The following is a 26,932-nucleotide window of genomic DNA, read 5'->3' as shown; positions in this document are numbered from 1 at the left end:
TTGTTAGGGATGTAGGATGTAGAGGGTATACTGAAATGAAACGACTGGCACTAGATAGGGAATCTTGGAGAGCTGCATCAAACCAGTCAATTGACTGAAGACAAAAAAAAGAGAATGATTGTAAGATACAGTTTGTCTTACAATCAATCTTGAAATAACATAAAAAATATATATATAGTACAGAAGAGTAATAATATTAATAATTGCATAGTGCAGATAAATCAGTATAACATTTTTTTTTTTAGATCCACCATATTATATTTATGTAAAAATATTAATTTTTTCAAATAAATAGTACTGGCTTGAATTTCTTTACTTCATGGTCTGACTTCAAAATGAAAATATTACTTAACAATACTTCAGAATTTCTGTTATTTATTTCATCATGAATTACATTTTTTAAAACAAATTCATTCAACAATAATAACAAACAAAGTAACAATGAAGTAATAGAAGAAATTTAGCTTGCTTTAAATAGTTTTATTATAAATTTATCCACCACCATCATATCAAGTTCATAATCTGAGTATTACTATTCTAAACATGTTTTTACCATCCTTTCTAAATGATACATAATTAATTAATTAATTAAGCTTAATCTTAATTAATAACTTAATCTTAATAAGTAATTAATATTAATCCAATCTTAATAACATTTTGGTTTTTTAAATAAAATCCTATAATGGAGCTAATCAAAACTAAGGAAGACAAATTATTAATTAAGGGTAAATGTATAATTATAATTATAGTCATAATATTAATACTAAGATTATTTATCATTTTTTTATATTGTTATTTAGCATTTTTTTTATATTGTAGTAAACATAACAAATATACAATAGTCATTTTCCTCTAATCAGTACAATAAACTAAGCATAAAAAGTATATAACAATATATTATTTACATAATCTTCATAATATTCTTTTATTTCCTTGATTTTACAAAATCTAGAATGTTGAATTTAAAGCACACTACGGGTGTTCATTTGTTATGTTCAAAACAAATTTTTTTTTATTTTTTTTTTTTTTAATTCTTTTATCATTTTTCTAAGATAAGTTTAAATTTTAATTGATCTCAATTCCTTAAAAATTAATTTTTTTTTTGTTTATAAGCACTTTCATTTATTTATATAGGAACTTTTTCAGTTACTACTATTTACTTAAAAATAGTTTTAATTTTTATATTCCCTTTTTAGAAATATTATATAAAGTAGCTCATGCCTGCGCACAGGTTATCCTTTGTAGGTATTATGTTTCCTAATTATATATTGTAATTCTTATTTTTATGTAATTTTTTGTACAAGGGAAATAAAGGTTTATTCATTATTCATTCGAAAAAATGAGTTGGAAGTCTTCAACTGAGGCATGCTTGTGAAGTAAAATTGGCATAGTTAGACAAGATTTATTCAAAAAATTTTTTTCTTTTAAAAACTGTATTTATTTTGTTCTTTCTTCTGAGAATATGTTCTTTAAAAAGTATGTGTTTCTTATTCTAATTTAATTACTCAAAATGTAAAATAATAATTTAATTGTGTAAAACAGTATTCCTTTCAAGGATTAATATCTGTGAGAAGTAAACATTTTATTATTTTTTCATAGGATTAATATTTTTAGAGAAGTAATATCAGATGTAAGAGAGATTACCAAGCATAAACTGTTGAAAGAATTGCGAAGGATACCACCAAATGGGAAAGTGCCTGGGCCAGGCCCAAGCTACTGAATTGATAAAACATAGAACTACTAAAATATTAGAATGGATTTGTAAAATGTTTAATAAGTGTTTAATGGAAGGGAATGACTTATCAAAAGAATGGAATATTGTTTATGTTAGTTCAGTATACAATAAAGGAATCACGAAAATCTGTAGTAATTATAGGGGCATTAGTGTCATTAATTCTTCGACAAGGTAGTACGGCCAAGTAATAAAAGAAAGAATTGAATTGATCTGGAGCAGAATAATTTTAGGATAGGGCATTCACGTCTGGATAATATATTTACTTTGAGACAGATGATTAAAAAATAAGAGAAAGAAACTTGGCAGTGCACATGCTTTTTATTGATTTAGAGAAGGCCTATGACAATATCCCACTGTATAAATTATTTGAAGTTCTTGGAAACATAAACTTAAATGAGGTAAATATCACTTATACAGTGTCCTGTGAAGAAATGGAGAAACTTTCAGGACGTTTCACTAGTGAAAATAATGAAAAATATTCATAAAAACTTAGGTCTGGAAATGCTTTGTTTTAGTTACAGGTAGCAAAAGATTTCATCTGGATTTCAGCTCTTCTAACAAAAAGCCCTACTGTAATTTTTGGAACCCAAATTCAGGACTAAATATGGTGGTTTCTCATGCAATTTGAGCTGGGAAATAAGATAAAACAGGATATTTAAATAACAATTATTAGAACTGAGGACTTATCGTAAAAGTGGCTTCATCAGTAAATAAAATCAAATTTATCTTATCAACATTGTCAAGAGGCCAATGACAGAAGTTTAACCGCGGAGCAATTTGTTGGCTCCAAATTTTAAACCTTCTGCAGGCAGAAAGGATAAAGATTTTTGTTTCTATAGGATGCACCACACTTTGTTTTCTGACAAATCAGTGTGACATGAAATTCACCTTGCAATAGAGCCTGGGTTACACCGAATATCATGATTTTCATCAACACAAAAATTTACTTGGCATTCAACAGAAAATGAACATATTGGAAATGACACTTTTGTTCGTAAATGCTGATACACCAAAGAATGTTTTCAAAAGAATGTTTATTAGATACAGTAATGTGTCAGAATATGATTTTCTGACTATTTTTTGTCTGTTTTGGTTCAATAACAACAGATTTTTAAAAGTTTTTATTTACTTTTTATTGACTGTATTTACATTAAGTTTCACAGAATTAAATTCTCTACAAGTTCTGTTATTAAATCTTCCATATTATTAGTCATTTAACAAAGCTATTGTAATAAAAACCTAAAAAAAAAAAAAACTTGTTTTTTGTCACTGAATTTTGTGTTTTGTCGGATATCTTAAAAACTACTGAAGTTACAGTTCTGGGACGTGTTTTATCTTATTTCCAAGCTTAAATTACATACGAAACCACCAACTTTACTCCTTAATTTGGGTCCCAAAAATTACAGTAGGGTTTCTTTTTATTAGAAGAACTGAAATCCAGGTGAAATTTTTCACTAACCGTAACTGGAAAACAAAGCGTTTCCAGACCTGTTCATATAAACTTTTTCCATTATTTTCACCAGTAGAAAATGTCCAAAACATTTCTCAGTTTCTTTGTGGGAACCCTGTATAATTTGTATAAAAATTATGAATGTTCAGTGAAAATGGGAAATGATATTTCAAGAAGTTATGTTGACCAAGGGTTTGATGCAAGGTTGCTGTTTGTCACCCACACTGTATAAAATACATACAAGAAGCATTAAAGATATGAAGAAGAAAGTGTAGAGAAATGGGAAGAAACATAGGAAATGATCACTGGTATAAACTGTTTTTCTGTAGACAATCAGGTGGTGTTGGTTAATGATGCTGAGGATTACTCATATATGATAAGGAAATTAAGAAAGGAATACCTTAAACAGGGCATGAAAAATAATTTAAGGAAAATGGGATACATTGTAGTAGGCAAGAAAGGAGAGGATTTAATTGCAAAGGCAAAGGGGGTGCAAAACTGTGACAAGATTAAGTACCTGGGAACACTTATTTCTTAGGATGGAGAGCGTAAGGTTAATATTGAGTCAAAAAATTGAATCTTAAAACAAGATTTTTTAGGTTTGATGTACAATAATCTCATTAAATTCCCAGTAAACAAAATCTGTAGAAAACTTAATTCTCAGAGAGTAATATCAACTGAACAGGAAGAACATTTTAAGAAATTTTACTTTTATCAAAAACAAAACCGACGGAAAAACGAAGTGTTCCCAAATTCATGTTCATATGAATATTTTCTTTTATTTTCACTAGTAAAAATGTTCTGAAATTCTTTTTGTTTATTTGCGAGTCATTCTGTTTTTATACACACATATATATATATGTATAGACATCCTGTATGTGATGTATAAAATATATAACACACACACATACACAACTGTTAATTTCTAATAAGTATACACACACTTATGAATGAAAATGTTAATTTTAAATATGATGAACTATTTAAATTGGCTCACCTATTTTAAGATGAGCCTTAAAATAAGGTTGAGGTTCAGTTGTTCTCGATTACTACCACTTTTTACATATAATGATAGTAATGCATTACTTGATATTGTATTTTGTAGCTGAGGATGAAGTCCATGGATTTGAAAAACTTATAGTTTGGTAGGTTTTACATCAAGCTTGCTATTTTTACACATGCAGAGACAATTTTTATTGATAACATATAAATATAGATAGGTACATTAATTTTATAACACATTCCCACTCTATAGATGCTTTTTGAACAGTATAATCTGCTTATGTTGGCAGCATAGGAAAAATATAACAGTTTAATTTAATAATTAACTTATTTACTTCAATACTGACTAACTTTATTTAAGAAGCCTCATTAAAATATGAAATTACAATTTTTCTTACTGAAAGAAGTCACATAAATGTTTCAGATTTATAACAACAAAACCAATAATTTATCTGCCCAATAATTAATATATTTTATAACAATATTAAAAAATGTAAACTGATTCAAAAAACTAAAAACATACCTTCATCACTAGGTGGTGCAAACGGATAAGATGGCGGTGGACTCCTATTTACTGGAAAAAAAAAAAAATTTAATTAAAAATAAAATCAATATACAATTAGATATTTTTATTCTGTAAATCAGTTAATTATCTAGAATGATTACAGAGTACTAAAATAATACCACTTTATTTTAATAATAGTCAGTTATTCATGACAACTATTCATCTAAGACAAAACTAGACTGCAGAAATGTTAATAGTGCAAACAAATGAGCTTGGCAAATGTGCAATAGTAATGACATCATTATCTTCCCTTACAACATATGTGGAGATCAGCTTGAAATATTAGTCAGTTGAACAAACTATAAGACAGTTTTACTGTTAAATACTTTTCTTACGGAACATTATTGGATTGGAATTTTAAGACAATTTCTCTGATTTCCAAAGGGAAAAAATAATTATTATCATGAGGTTAGTGATCTAACTTAACCATCATGGTAATACCTAAATTTACAGAGCATGATTTCCAAAGGGAAAAAATAATTATTATCATGAGGTTAGTGATCTAACTTAACCATCATGTTAATACCTAAATTTACAGAGCACACTCAACAGGTTGGAATTCATTTATCAGTCTACCAAAGGAATATAAAATGATTCAAGTATATACACTTCATAAGGTAAGAACTACATTCACTGGTTTCAAAGTTTGTTACAAACTTCAAATGGTTATGAAATTTACTTTCAACAATGTGACTATTAAGCTAAACAAGAATTTCTTTACCGGTGAGGCCTGCTATTATTTCTTCAAAATGTATGTTTATAGCCTGAATACACACTTTTAGGCTACCAGTAATCCCACGTACTCCACGACATCTCAGTTCCCCTAGTAAAAGTTGAAATATGCAAAGCCAATGAACATCTACAAAGAAGATTATTTCTTTTCTTCTACAACCTTCAGTCTATGCTAAGATAAGCAATAAATCATCAAATCTCTCCACGAATAGTTTTCCAACATCCTCTGACCACTTTTCACAACCTTCTTCAATCTGTTGTCACACCTGCAAAGATCTACTCTTGGCGTTCTCCATTTTATTCTCTAATATTCTTGCAAGTCTCCCTTAAAAAAGAGTGAAGGAGTGATTATGGAAATTTCTTTTTAATTTGAATTTCCTCATATGAGTATGCACACAGCATAAATGAATTTGTGATCTAATCAATGTTCATTAGTTTCATTCTAATAGATATTCTTTGTTTACTCTGCTTGCTAGACTTGTTTCTTCCTTTGTAAGATAATAAGCATCACAAAAATCCTAAACTGCTACACAATAACAAAGCATAATCATATATATTTTTTAAATATTTTGACTACATACTTATATATGTTTGAATTTAATGTGTGATTTGAAAAAGAAAAGTTTAACTGATGATGAGGGAAAACCTCAAAAGCGCTATTAAAAAATAATATGCATAAGTAAGAAGAATTATTGAATTCTGTACTCTTGGTGGTGAAGTTTGTATACTTTTGTCTTTGAGATATTATTAGAGGGGAATATGGACAAATACAATAACAAAAAATTGTTTTTGCTAAATTAATCATACATACATATATATATATATATATATGTATGTATGTATATATATATATATATATATATATATATATATATATATATACATATAAATCAGTACCTATAAAGCAACTTGTCCTGAGCGACATTCATCAATGCCCAGCAAAAGCTAGCTGGACAAAGATTGATGAAAATTAGTATACATGTTCTTCTTAGTGTAAGTGTACACTAAGAAAGATTTTTGAAACTCCGAGTTTAAAGGGTTAAAATGGATTAACAACAAAATTTACCATTTCTTTAATTTTTCAGTAACAAATAAATACATCAACTTGATTTTTGGCGATAGTAATTTTCATGAAAATATCTAAAAACCAATGTCGATTTTTAGAAATTAGACCTTGAAAAGGTTGAAGATTGCAAATTTTCCTCATTTCCATCTATAATAAACAAAATATTCACCAGACTGAGGTTTGCAAATACTCTTCAGCTGAATAACTAGAAACCATTTTCAGGTTTTTTTAATTTCAATCTTTCAGGGGGTGAAACTGTGTACAGTGCAGCAGCTCAACCAACATGACCACTGATACTGTATATATGATGCAACTGGCTGCACCTGCCTCCAGCTGACTAAAAAACAAAATAAAAGTAATTACATTTTTTTTTAAAAATGAGAGATAAAGTACGTCACCTCCTAGTGGTGTTTGTTGGGTTAATGCTAAGAACCGGGCAAAATACATATTTACCAATACAAAGTATGGGTAACCAACTATAAATAGTATTTTTTAAGATAGAGAACTGATTTGAAACCCACATTCTTAGATCACTCAAAGATTCGGAATCTGTACTGACCAAAAATTTTGCTCTGAAGATATTAAAATATAATGATATTTTTTTATAAATTGAACAGGCTTTAATTTTTGTTTATTATTGTTCTCTCACTAGGATGAGATTAATGTACATAGCGGGGTCCAAAGGACAGAGCCCTCTGGCAAGATAGGAAAGGGTGAGCAAAGCAAGCCATGACCAGCTAAATATCTTCTAACCATGACAGGAGCTCTAAGTAACCAAATAGCACGGGTGAAGCCATGATATGGGGATGCCAATATATATATATATATATATATATCTTCACTGATATTCAACTTTACTAAGCCTTTTTATTTTACTTTAGGTTCCTTGCCGATATTAAACTTAAGGCCAAACTGTTGATAAAATCAAATTCAAAAACCTCTTGCAATATTTGAGATTAGATTTTCTACAAAAAAGATCTTTTTGTTATTTGATATCTCTTTTAGTTATCGAGAAAAACAGTCTTAATGATGCAACAGTGTACAGCACGCAGCTCAACCAACATAGCCATTGTCACTGTTACAGTGAGTGCATCACAATGCAATGTGCTGTGACTACCTTCAGTTACTCGACCAAAAACAAAAAATAATAAAAAAAGGAGAAACAAGGTTTCACAGTTACTTCCTCATGGTGCTTGTCAATTAACACTAAGAAAATGCAAACTGTAAATACTATTTTTATAATGGAGGACGATTATTCTGAAAACCCATACTTCAGATCAATGTAAAGAAAATTTATGGGTTTACTTTTCAAGTAAACCCATAAGTAAAGAAAAGTTATGGGTTTACTTGTTCATAAGTCCTATGATGAACAATCTGTTCCTCTTAATAAATTACAATACACTGATAGTTTTTATAAATCGAATAGACTTTAATTAATTATCAGCATCATTCATAAACTTGAGGGTAATAAACGCAGGAGTGTCCAGGGGACTGCCCTGACAGGCTAGTTTATTATACTCTCTCAACTTCAGTGATGGAGTGAAAGGTATCTCTTGCCTTTCATCAGAAAGGTTCTGAATTCAAATCCCAAACTGGCATTTTTCATACTACAAAAGTCATCTTAGAAGAGAAATGCTAAGTGAAGAAAACGTTTCATAGAAAATGCCAAAAATATATATAAAAATCACAAAGTATAGTATTATTCAATCTATTAATGTTTATGTAAAACCACCAATTTTCATAAACAATTTTAATCTCAAAAGAAGGTTCTAATTTTTTAATATTATTAGATTAAAGTAGATGAAATTAATAAGGTAAGGCTGTAAAATATAAAAGAAATGTTTAAGCTAACAGACTGACACAAAATCAATAACAGAAAGTTACAGCAAACTAGTCAAACTACAGAAGAAACAAAAGAAACTTTAAACATTTAACAGTACATATTATTTGTACCCTCTCCTTGCCTTATCAAATATTAGTAATAACTTGCAACATCAAGCCAGCAGTCTTCACTTCCTCACCACCATCTATTGTCTTTTTTTTGGAATAATTAGTTATTTTCTACGAGCAGGATCCTCATTAAGATATAATATTATATTATCAAGCAACAGATATTCATTTAAGTGCATTTCCCCAAATTCTGAGATAATTTGGAGAACAGAATGATTCTTTACCACTGGCAGTTGCTTTTTCATTCTTTCTAATCATATCTTTTTAAAATGATCATCAATTACTTCAGGTATTGTATCATATTTCAGTTCTTTAGATACTTCAGCAATCCCTTTAACATTATTAATTTTTAATTGAAACATTATTATCAGAAGCTTTCATAATCTTTATAAGAAAGTGTTTTATTTAATCAAATTAAAAATTTTTAACAATCCCTCAAAACCAATAGTTGCAGTTTGATAGTAATGCTGCATTAATATTAAAAAAAAAAAAAAAAAAAAAAAAAAAAAATGGTGATTTCCTCTCGATTACAACTTGTTACAAATAAGGAAAACACCAATAGTTTAAAATGATGTAGTGTAATAATGACATAAAATGATATATTTTTAAGTGATAAGTGTAGTAATTTATAATGCATAAATTTTATTTTGATAAATAGGGCCAATATTTACAGTGTTAACTACAACATAGTTTCAAAATGCTAAAAACAAAATGTCAAATTAATAAGTTTATTAAATGGAAATCTGTTTTTGCTGACATATTACTAATCAGGTCTCTTTGTTCATGGTTCAAAATAACTTCTTTTTTAGGATAACATGCATTTCATACAGTAGAAAATTCATACATCCAATTATCCAAAATTATTCATACATCACCCAAAAACTGCTATACACATATCAACAAAAACTTAAAGGACAGATTTACATACCTATCTACCTTTGCAACTTGAAATATTTATAGAGGACCTAATCACCTTATAATAAAAAATGTCCATACTAGAAAAAGTTAATTTACAAAAAAACTGATGAAGATGTAAAGATATTTGGTAAGGTGTAAAAACTACACAGCATTAACAAATAATACCTTTACTTAAGTCACATACATATGTACATCTTTCATTTATGATATTCAGGTCCTTCCTACCAACACATACGAATACGATAACAGTGTACCCATACCATTTCAGACATTCATTCATTATTTCATACAGTTACATCAATAAATTGAGCTGTTTCCAAAAAGGAATCAAAGCCCAGTGTCAGTATCTTTGCTGGTTAGCTCATACCATGTTAACTTGGATGTTTAACTTTGCATGTGATTAATTTTTCAAGTAAATCATTGTGTCTTTAAATCTGCACTGAACAGAACTTCTTTGCTTCACTTTTTTTAAGCTGATTTAAAAATAGGAAGAACACAATAGTAAATAACAAAAAGGAGGTGAAAATATGGAGGTAAGAACTTCACATATCTTCACATATATTAATGGTTAATTTTACCCATCAGTGTAGGGCAAGGCACTTATTGAGCGTTCCTTAAAGTTTAGTTGAAGTAAGTTTGTCATCCACCATAAAGGTTAATTCTTAAAAAATATGGTTTAAAAGTAATATTTCTTAAAATAACTGTTTAAATAACCATTAGAATTAGATTCTATCAACTTAATTTATTAAAATAATCACCAGCACCGTAATAGTTAATCAAATTATAATAGTTAAAATTCAATTATTGATTATTGATGTGTACCATTTGACTATTTTATTAAGAAAACTATAAAATTATACACACATCTTTCTCATCTGTTATATGGCATGCCAACACAAACACAAACTTACCAACCACTACATATGATTAATATATAACATATTCAACATGCCTCCTTAAATTGCTTTTTTTTCTTTCTTAAACCCCATTTTGCATAAAAAACTTTTTTATTTCTTGGTTTTTTAACTAGTTTCAAATTTCTATTTTTATTGCTTTCATTTTTCTATCATAGCTTTTATTCCAATTTTTAGCTTCACTGCTTAGCTTCATCCCCTCAAATATATTTGGTACAGTTATATCACAAAAATTAACATATTGTCACCAAATGGTTTCGACGACACATGGCGTTTTATAATCTTGTAGTACCCCTGAGAAGAGCTGTTGTCGTCGATTGGCTTCAACAGCTCATTGTAATTTATAACCTTGTGGTAGCCCTAAGAAAGACTACCATAAGGTTGAATAATAATGTCAAATAGCTTCGATAGCTCATAATTTACAACCTTGTGGTAGCCCTGAAAAGAGCCATTTTTTGCGTTAGCTCTGAGAAAAGCTGTTGGGTCCGGAAGCTGGTCTTCAGCGAAGTCAAGAAGTTACAGCTCATTGACTGAAATCATTCCAGGCTTCCCCTCAGCAGCAGTTGGGTCCTCACTACAGCATGGCAGTGATGGCCTCCAGAGCCCTACAGTGTCAGGTCAGCATCAGTCATCTTCCACACCGGTGCGACTGAGGCAGTTCTCTCTAAGCGACCCCCCCCACCCCCACCAAAGGGCCGGCTCCTATTGCTGAGTTTGCCAGCTACGGTGATTGAAGCCCAGCAAGCTGGACCAGGAAGGTAGCGTCCACATCCAGCAGCTTTTTTGGCGAGCCAGCCAAGGCTGCTGCTCCAGCAGGGATGTTGGCATCCACCGGGAGAGCCCAAGTTGAAGCAGCCAAGGAACTTCTTCTGACTTCTTTCACCTTCTTCTTCTTCTTGGACTTTTCCAGGTGGTGGTCAATGATAAATTAAAAATTCTCTCTCAAGCATGCTCTTTTATTGGAGCCTGAGAGTGGTGAGGCTGCAGTGCTGCTATGGTGAGAGAACTGCACGGTCAGCTGTGCAGTAGGAATGAGATTTGTACCAGCGCGTACATATATTGTGCTCCCGCTGACATCTGAGCTGCTATTGTTGTCATCCACCAATATTAGATTAGGCATATATGTGGTACAATATACATTAGATACAAAACTATTAGTTACAAAACCATCATTTACATCCTACTGTTTGGCTTTCTTACTCTCACTGACCGTTTATCTCATTATTTTTATGATTAGTTCATTTTCTTCAGACTGCCTACTTGAATCTGATTTTTTACTTTTGTTTGATTCAATTTTTCATCAACTGTCCTTTAAAATCTATACATGTTATACTCTTTTCTATTATGTCAACATGTTTTGCCTTTATTATTTTGTTATTTACTAGAAATCAGTAGCCTGCTTCTGTATATCCTAACAATATTCCTAATTTCAATTTATAATCCCATTAACATTTTCTTAATTGATCTGTTATTCTCACAAAAACTTAACTTCCACACAGTTTTAAATACTTGGCACTAGGTTTTTCATCAAAAAATATTTCATAAGATGTTTTATGTTTAATAGTGTTAGCCAGAATTCTGTTTTTCAAGTAAGCAGCTGTTTTCATCACTACTGGCCAAAAAATATCATTAACTTTTGCTTTGGCCAACAATAAATGATCTGTTGTATATTTCTGCTACACAATTTAACTAATAAGTGTAAGGTGGGCATGGAATCATAAGTACCCCCTTCTTTCTAACAAACTGATATCTGCATTAAAATATTCTTTATAATTACAACATATTACATTTTCCATTCTTTTACAGTTTAATTTTTTACTAAATTGACATACTAAGAAACAGTTACAAATTTGAGAGTTAGATTTAATACAATAAACGTTTCCTAATTCGTTATAATCATCTATGAATGATAAAAAATTATATGTTACCTAACTCTGCCTACTATTGCATGAGGCCAATTTAAGACAGTATGAATAATTTCTAAAATCTCTATCGCTCATTTTCAATTTTTTTCAAAAGGTAAGTCAGGCGTTTTACTTTTAATGCATATTGTACAAATCATATATACTGATTCTATTTCTTTTGTTACACCAATTAATAATTCATTTTTGCATAACTATTTAAATATATATGTCTCAACATACATTGGCACTTTTATTTTAAAGTCATTTTACTTTTACTTCCATTTACTAAACTTACATTATCTTATCTTATATCATCATACAACAAATTAATTTCCTTTATAGATATCAATTTTCTATTTTGATTATAAATTTCAGAAACATTGCCACATGATACTATTTTTCTCACTGTTACTTTGGAATAGCTTATTAAATTTGTTTCATTTCTATTACACAAAAAAATATTAAACAGATTTATTTCACTATTATTTCCATAAACTAAAATACTGAGTGTATTTTGCCAATATTTTTGTAACAGTTAACATATGACAATCTCTTAATTTTACTTCAATTGGTTTTTCCAAAACTCTATATTCATCAAAAAAGGTATTATTTTATATTATGATTATTGCAATCAATATCAAGAATTCAAGCTATCTGATTCTTATGTAACTACTTTTAATATTGTTATTAATCTCAGATGCACGAGGGTCATTTAAATATAAATTGGAATTTTGTCACACAGACTGAGGAAGAGCTGTGAATGTGGTAGGGCACTGTGGGTAGTTAATTGGATATGTACGGAGGGGAGGAACCAGCCATCCATGCTGGTAGGTCACATTTCTCAACAAAGATGTCAAATCCTCTGAAATTTTGACTCTAATCCAGGCTAGTTCTGAGATACTACTCTGTCAAAAACTCAAGTGTTTGGGCCACAAATTTCTAAGTGGCTGTGATGCAGTGGAGAACGAAAAGTTACTAACGTTGTCCACAGACCAGCATCAATTATGACAACATTCAGGCTGTTCATGACATTGTGGAAGGTGACTACCAGTTTTTGAGTAACTTTCTTTTTCTGTTTAGCCTCTGGAACCACCATAACGTTTTACTTCAGAGGATGAATGAAGATTATATATATATGAATGTAAATGAAGGGTAGTTTTGTACAGTCTCAGGTTGACCATTCCTGAGAAACTCCAAAGAACACCAGTATCACAATCTAGTATTCAAATCCGTACAAAAGTAACAGCCATTACTAGGATTTGAACCTTAGAACTCTCCACTTCGAAATCAGCTGATTTGCAATGATGAGTTCATCACTAGGCAAGGTGACTGATTGCTTAAATTGCATCAGAGAAGTGCATAAATGTTGGGAATGTGCATACAATGTTGTCAGAAGCTCTTAGATACAGCAAAGTATTGGGAAAGTGGGTTCCATGTCTTCTCAGTAAGACACAGTGAAAAGTCCAGAAAAATTTCTGCTAGCAGCTTCTGAATCGCTTTGAGGAAGGAGAGGCATTTTTGGATCACATCGTGACCTGTACGATACATGGGTCCATCACTACACTTTGGAAAGCAAGTGAGCAAGTATGGAGTAGTGGAAAAGTGAGGAGGGGACAACAATCAAGGCCAAGAAATTCTTGTCAGCTGGAAAGATCCTGGCAACTATATTTTGAGGCTCAAAGGTGTGCTGTTGATTGATTTCCTGCACAAATAAAGAGCAAATGCAGCATACTACTGCCAGTTGTTGGAAGACATCAGAGCTGCTTCAACAAACGACATCGTCAATTGATTCACAATGTCCTCCTTATCCATAAGAACATATGGCTTCATGTAGCAGCTCACTCGTAATAAACTTGCTAAAATTCATTGGACACCTCTTGAATATCCACTGTACAGCCCAGACATGTTACAATGTGATTTCTACATTTGGTTTGCTGATTAAAGCTTCAGGAGAAGAAAGATTTAAAGATGATGCCGCAGTCGAACATTATGTGCACAATTGGTTGTTGGAGCAGCCATTTTGTGTTTTTTTTTTGAGAGGAAGCAGGAAACTACCTGTCCGGAGAGAAAATATATTTCTGAGGAAACTATGAAGAAAGATAAGGAAATTTATTTGTAATTTTATCTAATATCAATAAAGCTATATAAACAAAGTCCAGTTTATGTTTGAATGACCTCTGTATTTACTTCAATAATAAAAAAAATTTTCTGTTGACACAAGATTCCTTTTTATGATTATGATTATTCATTACAAGTTTGTTGTACCTTATTTAGATACTTCTTAGGTATAAAAGGAGCAAGGAAGAAATTTTCTGGGCTAAAGATTTCCTATAGAGATCAGTAAAACGAATGGTCCCGTAGAGTGGTAGACAGGACTAGTGTGCGATACTGATCTAAGTAAAGTAGCCAGTTGCATTTTATCATCTCCACCAATATCAGTGGTGAATGAGAGGAGCTTGTAATTTCAGTTTTACCCACAACAAAAAAAAATGAAAAGAAACTGTCTAACAATAGAAAGGGCTGGGAAAATCACATTTATAGGCTACAATTATCATCTTCAGAATGATCCTGAGTTTCTCAGGGAACTTAAAGGCCACTAGGTTGTAATGGCCTTAACAAAAATTTTGTAATTAATGTTAAAATATTGTAGTAATTGTAGTAATTACAGTTATTAAAGCAATTTGCACATCTTTTTAATTTAAAATATGAAGATTAGAGTAAAAGACCTAGTTGCATTATATTTAGGCTACTACAAATATGCTCTTTACTATCAGCAGCAGGAGCGCACAGTAGTAAAAATGTACAATTGTATCTATATTTAATACAAATTCCCGCTAAAAATAATAAATTCCTAAAATTTCCAGGAAGATTCCTAGAAATATTCTCCTAAAAGAATTACAGGAATTTACTCATCACTGGGTAAAACACATAAAGTACATCCGAGAAGTTCCATACCCTTCCCTCCAATTGCTGCAGTTTAGAAAGTCATGCAATATTCAGTTCCCAAGAAATAGTTTCTTCACTGTGGTTGGTACCCCAGTCTAAAAATCACAAAGAACATTCCTCATTCTTTTGTTTCAGTTGTAAAGCCATGTCTGATGAGAGCAAATGTAGTTGTAGAGAGCAAAAGAGTATTGAGGATGGTTTGGTGACATGTTTGAGTGCACACACTATAAAACATAACATAAACAGTATACTGAATGCGTTTCTTTTTTTTTTTTGTCTTCAGTCAATTGACTGGTTTGATGCAGCTCTCCAAGATTCCCTATCTAGTGCCAGTCGTTTCATTTCAGTATACCCTCTACATCCTACAACCCTAACAATTTGTTTTACATATTCCAAACGTGGCCTGCCTACATAATTTTTCCCTTCTACCTGTCCTTCCAATATTAAAGCGACTATTCCAGGATGCCTTAGTATGTGGCCTGTAAGTCTGTCTCTTCTTTTAACTATATTTTTCCAAATGCTTCTTTCTTCATCTATTTGCCGTAATACCTCTTCATTTGTCACTTTATCCACCCATCTGATTTTTAACATTCTCCTATAGCACCACATTTCAAAAGCTTCTAATCTTTTCTTCTCAGATACTCCAATTGTACAAGTTTCACTTCCATATAAAGCGACACTCCAAACATACACTTTCAAAAATCTTTTCCTGACATTTAAATTAATTTTTGATGTAAACAAATTATATTTCTTACTGAAGGCTCGTTTAGCTTGTGCTATTCGGCATTTTATATCGCTCCTGCTTTGTCCATCTTTAGTAATTCTACCTCCCAAATAACAAAATTCTTCTACCTCCATAACCTTTTCTCCTCCTATTTTCACATTCAGTGATCCATCTTTGTTATTTCTACTACATTTCATTACTTTTGTTTTGTTCTTGTTTATTTTCATGTGATAGTTCTTGCGTAGGACTTCATCTATGCCGTTCATTGTTTCTTCTAAATCCTTTTTACTCTCGGCTAGAATTACTATATCATCAGCAAATCGTAGCATCTTTATCTTTTCACCTTGTACTGTTACTCCGAATCTAAATTCTTCTTTAACATCATTAACTGCTAGTTCCATGTAAAGATTAAAAAGTAACGGAGATAGGGAACATCCTTGTCGGACTCCCTTTCTTATTACGGTTTCTTTCTTATGTTCTTCAATTGTTACTGTTGCTGTTTGGTTCCTGTACATGTTAGCAATTGTTCTTCTATCTCTATATTTGAACCCTAATTTTTTAAAATGCTGAACATTTTATTCCAGTCTACGTTATCGAATGCCTTTTCTAGGTCTATAAGGAATGCGTTTAATAAATGATTTAATAAGGATCTGCCTCATAAAGCAAAATGCTTAATTCTGCTTGTATTTACTTTCACCAATGTTAAAGACAGGTTACGTAGTGGACGATAGAAAAGCAGGTGCAAAAATACATAGCATCACTGATTCAAGTGAGTAGTATCCAATTAAATTGATTCATAAATAAACAGCTTTTAACTTAATGTACCACAGGTCAAAATGAATGATTATATTGAAAACACTGAATATGAAACAATTTCGACCAACTTTTGCCAACATTGCAGTCTGCCACGCTTTATTAGCATAATTTCCAAATACAGTGTGTCACACCAGCACTGTTTTTTGATAAATGTGCAATTTATTGCAGTTCACAGGCAAGAAATTTGGTTTTCTGGGCTAAGGAAATTCTTCATTTTATATGCAAGTTAGAAAGGAATCCACTACATCATAATATGGGCCAGTATGACTTGCTTCAGACCACATTTTTTTGCAGAGAATGTGGAATGGTAATTCTTATTTAGAAATTTTGTAAAGAGGGTTAATACCTCAGCTTCAAGGTAGACACATCACTGAATGTATTTAGATATAGCAAGACAGGTTTCCTGCTCAATTAACAATTTTCAGGAAACTGGATAGGCCATGATTCACAAGCATTGCCAGCTCCATTGCAATGGCCATCACAAAACTTCAACCTTACTGCATCCAACTCATTCTGTGGAATAATCAAAGCTTATGCAGCTCAACATCAATATGAAAAAATGAAGAATTGGCTAACAGTGTGGAGGAAGTCTTTCAAACTATAACTCTTTAACATGATTATGGGATTATGGAAGCCTTTCTATAACCATAACTTGGATGCTTCACATGTCAAGAACAAGGAGACACTTAGTACTGCACATACAGCATTAGGCCCATACACAGGTATACTGGACAAGTAATTCATTAGCACTAATATATAAACATGTTAATATAAGTACATGTTAATATAAGTACATCTGTGGTATGGGGAATTTTCAGACATGCTGTAGTTAACAGCAGATAAAATGATATATTTTCATCTACATGAAGACAAAAAATAAAAAAGTAAATTAACTGTGAAAATTTACCAAGTACTCATAACAGTTGAAAAAATATTCTCATCCTAATTTAACAGAATAAAGTTGAAAAACATGCAGTTCCAATTTTCAGGATGAGGAGGTTGGATTAACCACCAATGTGATAAAATTTCAAATTGTTCAGATCTAAAACAGATTAAATGCACCAAATAGTATTGACACGGAAACAGTTAGATAAATTTTATAACTCTTACTTTTAGTGATGATTATGTAAGTGATGGGTATACACCTTCCAAATATCATGAAGTAATTACAGGAGTTGGGAAAAAGATAAAAATTTATTACCATAGCATAACAGCTAATAGTAATAATATTGAAATACATCTTCTAAATACTAAAAAAAAAATCACAAATAAAATTCTTATTAACACTAATCATCTTTAATACCTTTCCTTATTAGACCATCAATTTCTCCAACACACAAATTACTTTAATTAAACCATTCCCAAGATTAAAAGTTAACTATGTACTTAATTAATTTAGACATTAAGTTGAACATAATTTTTTCTAATTACTCTGAAAGAAAATTTTGAACTTAAAACATTAAAAAAATAAAAAATTCACTTTTTTACCAGCAATAACACATTCCTCTCTTCTCTCTCTCTCTCTCTCTCTCTCTCTTGTATAGTGTAAAAAAGTAAAAATCAGAAGAATATAAAAATAATTTTTAAATAGGGTAATAGCTAAGACTGCAAACTAAATCCTCTATAACCTAATAATTCTAAATTCCTGAAACATCTAGGAATGTAAGTCAGAAAAACGAGGGAGCGAGGTTAAAAGTAAAATGTCAATAGCCAAACTTAATCTGGTTCTTGTACTAACATAAAAAAAATTTGACTGCACAGTTGCTGTAGTTATCATAATGGTAAATAGTATGGTAATAATAAACTGTCATTAAAAAAAATATATATATACAAAAAGAGTAGTTTTAATATAGTACTATGAATTAAGCTTTTCTATGTGATAAAATAAAGCTGTTGTTTCTAGATAGTTGTCTGAAAGAACAGTGAATTAGTCAGGTTAGGTTGGAAGTACAGTTAAAAGATGAGAAAACGCTAAGATAATAGAACTCACCAGAGAAGAAATCATCAATAAAATGATAGTTAACAAATGGTGACAAGCAGGGCATGCACAATGGTTGAATCCAACTATATGAATGAAAGGAAATATGGATTGGAGACGGAGCTGGATAGATGAATTGTAATTTACAGCTTGAATAGAATGGATATGGGTACTTCAGGAAAGAAGAGAACGCAGAGATCTCAGAGAGGCCTACAACAGAGAAATTGTGTATAAAAGATGAAATAAAAAGAAATAAAAATATAAACTTATTATAAATTATAACTGAAATATACTTTTTAACTATAACTCTAACTTCTGATTTTTCCTTTACTGAAAATTATAACTCAGAAATTCTTGAACAGAAAAGAATTTAAAAAAGAAATAAGCAGCTCTAAGATAAACAATTCAGTCGTTCACCCAAGATTAGTAAACAATAGTTCAAAATGTTTGTCGTACAAGACAGCACTCTTAAAGGAGTCACACAATACCTACAGAGATCAATCATCCCTTTCCATGAACACATTTTTTAGAAGCTAGGAGATAGAGAGACCCAGCTAAATGTTAACACTGCTTTGTAAAATAAAATAACAAATCAAACAATATAACTCTTCTTCCTTGTTTATAAATAATGTAACTCTCTCATATAACACACAGCTCTCTCACATAAAACAGCTATTTTTAAATGGATCAGTAACTCTGCTTATAATCTTGTTAAAGGACTCAAAATTACTCTACTTGTGATTACACAATGGGTCCAATCATAGCTAAGCTTCCTACTCTTTTAATCCAAGATAATCTACTAATCTAAGTATGACAGTACACTCCTTAAAGTATGAAAACAAAGTAGGCAAAACAGACACCCAGTTTTACAGAATAACATAAAATCGATACATAGTCATTAAAAAAAAATAAAAGACCTCTAATAAAAGCCCAAAAATAAGATATAACTTTTTAAATGATCCTGAATAAATAATAATTTAAAAAACAAACTTAAGTAACACACCCAACTTAAGCAAATACATCATCAATTAATCTAATCAATTTTCAACATGTACATGCTCTATTTTTATACATAAAAACTAACATCTAATACATATATATATCTTAAGCTACACACAATTATTCTGTTAAGTTTACTTCAGCTGAAACATGATAGTAAATACATATGCTATTTTCAGAAAGGACTAAGAAAGAATATTAAAAATTACACTGATAAAAACTATTCTGGTGTAAAAATCCCTCAAATAAAAAACACTCAAAAAAAAATTTAAAACATATTTTAAATTCAAACTACAGAGGGTGGATACATCAACTAGACAGCTTCATACTGCCTGAATAAACAAACTAAACCTAAATTAATTAATCTCTCAGGAATATTATGCTATTATAATTGTTTAAATCAGTTATTTTATCACTGTGTAAAAAATGCTTATTAATAAATTTTAAATACCTAAACAATTCAAGTTCTTTATATATAAAAAAAAATTAAACCCAAAATCCCCATTACCCACACAGAATTAAACAAATCCCTCACTCCTATTATCTATAATTATTATATTGAACACCACAAACAGTAACCAATTAACAAAACTTAACACTGTGTAAAAAATGCTTATTAATAAATTTTAAATACCTAAACAATTCAAGTTCTTTATATATAAAAAAAAACTAAACCCAAAATCCCCATTACCCACACAGAATTAAACAAATCCCTCACTCCTATTATCTATAATTATTATATTGAACACCACAAACAGTAACCAATTAACAAAACTTAACACATTTAAAGCTGATATTTAACAATTTACAGCTAGCATAAGTAATGCATAAACAAATAATAAAATAAAAATAAAAATGAAAATTATAGGTTAAATATTATTTTAAATGACCAACAGGAAAAACATACAATAAGGCGCAAAAAGTTTGTAAATGGAATGGAAATAGCATGAAGAATATATTTTATAAAGAAAGACTAAAAGAGAAGTCAAGCTTACTATTAAGAAAGTTATGAGAGTTATTCCAAAATTAGCTTAAATCTCCAAAACAATTTCAAAACTGTGATTCAATATTGTCCAGCTGGTAAAAAAAAGAAAAGAAAAAAGACAAATAATTCTTAAGAATTCTGGACGCATCTACATTTCTTCTTCATTATCACATCCTATCTTATTTCAACACCAGCTTTTTGTAACACTCATCAAAGAATCCCGCTGCCAAGATATACAGCCTCTATTTTTTCACTTATTAACCCCATCCACCAGCTCTTCATTGGTTTTAAAGTACTGAATAGCCAATTACCTCTATGTTGGTAAAGAAATGACAATCACAAAGTCCAGTTTGTTAAGGAGGTGGTACAAAATCTCTTGTTTGAATTTTTTTTTTAAAGCCATTCAGGAACCGCACATTGCTTCACAGATACACACTCTTCAGGAGCACTCCATGCTTTTTGTTTTTAAATGACTGCTGAAGAGTTTTGCAGCATTTCACAATATACTTCTGATGTTATTGTCGCCCCAGCTAAAGTAAATTCCATCAACAAAATTAAGTCATCATTTCTCAGTACAACTAGTTCAATAATCACAAGACTATCCACACTTAACAATATTAACAGAAATGAAACAATTTCAATGGCTCTTAACGACCAAGTGATACTGCCACAGTAGCAAAAAAATTATATGGAATCTTTTACAGCTGTGACAATTGGTGACAGTTTAGTGTATTTCATTCATTATTGTTTTACAAACACTGTACAGCATGATCAGCAGATGGACGTATATAAGATTATATGTTGCTGGTACCCATTGCAGATGTGCTACACTGCTATTCAAGTGTTATTTTACAAAAATTTTTTATGCCAGTTGAAGTAAATTTTGGAATAGCCCTTTTCATCAATAGATCAAACAATATCATCAATAACAAATGAATATATAAATAATGCAGTAATATTTAATAAATATGATAAATTTTTACGATAATTCCAACAGAAAAAAGCTACTATTAAACAACATATACATAAAATTTAATATCATCAGATTTACAACACATTAAAAAAAAGCTGATTTTAATATACCTTGTACTGTTCCTCTTCCTTTAACTGAAATTAATTTATAAACATTATGTTAAAAAATGTACCTTCTTTCTATTTCATAACTTATTCTATTAAAAATTAATTGTAATTTTAAACTGTTGGTAATAATTTTCAAATTAAGGATATTAGTAACAAGAAAATTTAATATTTCAGCATTTTAAATATAACATTCTAATCACTTTTTTTAAATTTCCTTTTGGAAGAGCTATATGACAACAATTAGTTACATATTTACATATACTGAAATATTTTTAACTTAAGATCCATAAAAATAAATCAATTTATCATTTATATAACTATTCTGTCTAGTTTAAAAATCACTGGTGTTTGAAGCTTTAAACTTCCCACCCAAAAAATATCTTTTATTTACAAAGTACAGTATAGAATTTCACAGACGGGCAACTACACAACCTTTTAGAAGGAAGATGGGCCCAGCCAATCACTGCCCTTACCACCTCATAATTTATTATTCTGTAAGAAGCTCTGCTGTACATGCAAGAAAGTCATCATGAAGTTTTATACCTACAGGTTTTATTTTAACCTATGAAAAACAACATTTTTAACAAAATGAACTGCTACAGGTTAAAAGCCAATAACACAAATAAATTTATAATAGCAATGGAAGTACTGAACACAAATTAAAAAAATATTTATGTATTCTCTGAATAATCACAAAACATTAATAGAACTACAGTACAAATCAACAGTGTTTACTATAACCAGTAAAGAGCATGGCTGCAGTGGTAAGCAATCAATGCTGCATAAGAAAGACCAACTGAATTTTCACATTATGACAAATTATCTAACTATCAAGTGATATAAAATAAGTGAGCAACATCTAAATAAATGGAATATAATAAAAATATTACATTCCATTAGATAAGATGTAGCTTATCTGCATAAGATGCATACAGAAAGACCAGATTTTTTGTAATATATGTCAACCAGTACACAGAGTACTTTCCAACAAATCACTGGCTAGTGGCAACTTTTAGAAGCACAATGCTGTTGACTCATCATGTTTCCATATTAGCTCAACTGGAGCATTACCAAACATGATACCAAATAAAACACTGAATCACTGATAATGAATTAACCAACCACAAAACTTAGTTTTACGACTGAAAACATACTACTGGACTCTAGTGATTCATGAATAGCAGAACTTACTAATTTTATATTGAATTTAACCAACTGAGCTCTATATCATAATTGATTATGAATAAATTAAATAAGATTATTTTTTGCCAGTGCCAAAAATAATCTTACTGTGTTAGCAGTATGTAACATAATCACTGCTTCCAGGAACACTAGATATCAGTGACTTCGTGGTTTAAAAAGGTACTTCTACTACTTTTAAAGTAATAATAATAATAATAATAATAATAATAATAATGTCCATGAAAAAGCAATAAAAAAATTGCCACTTTGAAGCATAAAATTTTTAGAAAACCAAACATACATGGTTCCAGCTACAGCAAAAACTGTTACTGCAGAATTTAATAAAAACTGGAAAGCATGTTTGGTCTGACAAACACACACACAGATAAAATACCAAGTCATTAATTTACAATTTGATTGAAGAACCTTGTTAGAATAAGATGAAAAAAGGGTAGTTATTAATGAGGAAACTGCAAAATTTCAATACCTATCAGTTAAGATTAATGATAAAAATAAATGTCATAGTGTTATATTTTTATAGCTACCCAACAACTTAACCTAAATCCATTTCAAATCATAAACTACACAGGTTGCTCTCAGTTGATCGGGTGGTAAGCTCATTATCATCAATGCTTCAACTGGTCTGTATACCTAACTGATTTTTTATTTATGGAAGCACACAGGTAAGACATGGTTTAAGATTTCAGTGACTTTGTCTCAAGCTCATTCTACCCAGTCCAAAAGAAACTGGTGTTTCTATAACATTTCCTGACAGTGGGTTATTAACCAAAAAAATTTTTTTAAGTATTCACAGCATCCTCTATTAAGAGCCTTTAAAGCTTTCTTACTTCAGCAGACCTTTTTCTTTAGAGGCTACATAAAGGAAGTCTACAAAAAAACAATTCGCTCATATTTCAAGAATGGGAAGCGAGTTCAGTTTTTAATAGGTGGGAATAGGCGTGGTTCAAAATGCTATTCAAAGAGAGACAAGAGAAAAAGCATAGTGATGGTTGCTATTAATGAATCTGATGAACATTTTTTATATGAAAACTAAAAAATATCTAATATTATATTAACAAATACAAATAAGTACATTTCTTCAAATTACAATAAGTAAATTGTATTTCTTTGAATAGTTGTATTATGTAAAAAAATAAATCCAGTCTAAGACATCAAAATTTATATTACTGTAATAGCTTTATATTTTTTATACTACTGGATTTAATGTGTATAACTGGTAAAAAACTGTTTGTAAGAGAATAATGTAAATCTAACAGCACAAGAACAGATCAGGGAATTATCATTAAACATTTACTGTAAACAAAATCATGGAAGTAAAAACAAATTTATATCATAAGATAATCAATAAAAGAGAGATATAATTCAAAGACAAACATACATGATCTTTTAGGTTGAAAAACAGCTCTGTAATCATTAACATCAGGAATTACTGGTAAAACTTCATCCTCTGGATCAGTTTCTGATCGTTCTGCCTCTTCAATTGTTTTCACAGACAACCTAAAATAAAGTACATACATAAAAGATTTCTAAAATTACGCAACACATATTTTAAATTAATCTTCATTTGGTGATGTATTATAAGATTATAAAACATTTATAATCACTAGTGCTGCCTTAGTATATTCGTGATATAACCAAAAAATAAAAAACATAAAATTAATTTCAGTAAATTATGATTAGACCAATTCAAATACCTGAGCAGTTAGCAATTTTTATTTATTTAAAGAAGATTACACAATTTCAAAAAAAATGTTTTTTCAAGAAATATATTATTACTTAATATTAAAGAATTTCTTATTCAGTTTTTAAAAATACATCAATTTTACATGTAGTTTCACTTATTACACATTTCATTTACTGCATAATTAATAAACATAGAACTACAGTACAGTACATTACAGTTACTGTACACTACATTACTGTTAACTATAGTTCTGTAGTTAAAAAACTACAGAATGAAATTTTTACCAAAATTAGGTCAGTTGCACTGATGCAGCCACAAATAATTCAGCAATGAACTTAAAGTCAAAACATATGTACAACTTTAACTCCGCTGCATAAAGTTCATAAAGCCAAAAATTGTGAAAAAAATTGATACACATAATTCTAAAATGCATTTAACATTATGTTGTTTATACATTTAGAAATTTCATTTAAAAAACCATAAAAGTTCATCAAATGTAAAATAAACATTTTTGGAAATTTTTTTAAAACTTTCTGAAGATGTGATTTTCCAAATTTTTTTCTTGTTTCTAAGAACAAATATAGTTGTCTACATTTAAATCGAATAATTTGTCAAAGTTATATAAAAATGGGTCCAATTCCAGTTGTTTACAGTTTAAAGTAAAAAAAGTAAGAAATATAAAAACCACTCACGCTGGTTTTGTTTCTGGAGATGGTTTCTGTTTACTAAAACTTTTACGTATGCTCTGTCCATGAGAAAATGGAGTTTGAGGTGTAGCAGGTTGTATCACAGTTGTACTCTCATTGTTAGAAGATAAATTAACTTTTTTCAAATCTACCACCCACAAAACAACATTTAATAGGTGGAAAGCAGCACCAACCTACAAAAATAGCATGAAAAAAACATTTTTCAGATTAAACAGTAGTGAAATTATTCACATAAGCCGAATACTAAATTAATTTCACAACAGTGATGAGTAAACTATCATTTATAATTATGATACAAAATCATATAATATATTCTGAGGGAAATATACTCTGTTACTTATTTATATCTTATACACTTACACCTTTTACCTCACCCCCTTACTACACCTTATACCCTATACCTACCTACCTTACTTACACCTATTAATTTAAATACTGAGATTTATCAAAATTAATGTTAACATTTCTGGCAACTATACCAGAAGTTTTGTGATGAATTCCCAATATTGTTGCTGTTTGGTTCCTGTAAATGTTAGCAATTGTTCTTCTATCTCAGTACTAGAACCCTAATTTTTTTAAAATGCTGAACATTTTGTTCCAGTCTACATTATCAAAACCTTTTTCTAGTTCTGTAAATGCCAAGTATGTTGGTTTGTTTTTCTTTAATCTTCCTTCTACTATCAATCTGAGTGCTAAAATTGCTTCCCTTGTCCCTATACTTTTCCTGAAGCCAAATTGGTCTTCTCCTAACCTTTCTCCCACTTTCATCTCAATTCTTCTGTACAGAATTCTAGTTAAGATTTTTTATGCATGACTAGTTAAGCTAATTGTTCTGTATTCTTCACATTTATCTGCTCCTGCTTTCTTTGGTATCATGACTAAACACTCTTTTTGAAGTCTGACACAACTTCTTCTTTTTCATAAATATTACACACCAGCATGTATAATCTATCTATCACTTCCTCACCTGCACTGCGCAGTAATTCTACAGGTATTCCGTCTATTCCAGGAGCCTTTCTGGCATTCAAATCTTTTAATGCTCTCTTAAATTCAGATCTCAGTATTGTTTCTCCCCCTTTCATTCTCTTCAACTTCCTTTTCTTCCTTAACAACACCATTTTCTAATTCATTTCCTCTGTATAACTCTTCAAAATATTCCACCCACCTATCGACCTTTCCTTTCATATTATAAATCGGTGTACCATCGTTGTTTAACACATTATTAGATTTTAATTTATGTACCACAAAATTTTCCTTAACTTTCCTATATGCTCCATCTATTTTAACAATGATCATTTCTCTTTCCACTTCTGAACACTTTTCTTTAACCCATTCTTCTTTCGCTAGTTTGCACTTCCTGTTTATAGTATTCTTAATTGTCGACAGTTCCTTTTACTTTCTTCATCACTAGCGTTCTTATATTTTCTACGTTCATCCATCAGCTGCAATATATCCTCTGATATCCAAGGTTTTCTACCACTTTCCTTTGATCCGCCTAAGTTTGCTTCTGCTGATTTAAGAATTTCCTTTTTAACATTCTCATTCTTTTTTACTCAGACCTCTTGCGATGTCCT

General features: G+C 30.2%; 1 protein-coding gene across 3 annotated transcripts in view; it reads right to left on the bottom strand.

Moving 5' to 3' along the window:
- The window catches only part of kat80 (katanin p80), a 130,065-nt gene that overhangs the window by 60,734 nt on the left and 42,399 nt on the right, over window positions 1–26,932 (bottom strand). For 2 of the 3 annotated variants that reach the window (XM_075358011.1, XM_075358013.1), the window contains exons 8-11: window positions 25,344–25,531; window positions 24,346–24,464; window positions 21,768–21,791; window positions 4,711–4,761 (exon numbers count right to left, since the gene is read on the bottom strand). In XM_075358011.1, the coding sequence (XP_075214126.1) occupies window positions 4,711–4,761; window positions 21,768–21,791; window positions 24,346–24,464; window positions 25,344–25,531 (382 nt within the window). The remainder of the gene's footprint in view (window positions 1–4,710; window positions 4,762–21,767; window positions 21,792–24,345; window positions 24,465–25,343; window positions 25,532–26,932) is intronic. The other variant, XM_075358012.1, reaches the window with a different exon arrangement.

The sequence above is a fragment of the Lycorma delicatula genome, chromosome 2 (genome assembly GCF_047948215.1).
Source record: "Lycorma delicatula isolate Av1 chromosome 2, ASM4794821v1, whole genome shotgun sequence".
Lineage (NCBI taxonomy): Eukaryota > Metazoa > Arthropoda > Insecta > Hemiptera > Fulgoridae > Lycorma > Lycorma delicatula.
The sequence above is the reverse complement of the archived record's forward strand: the minus strand, read 5'-3'. Positions and strand labels throughout refer to the sequence as shown.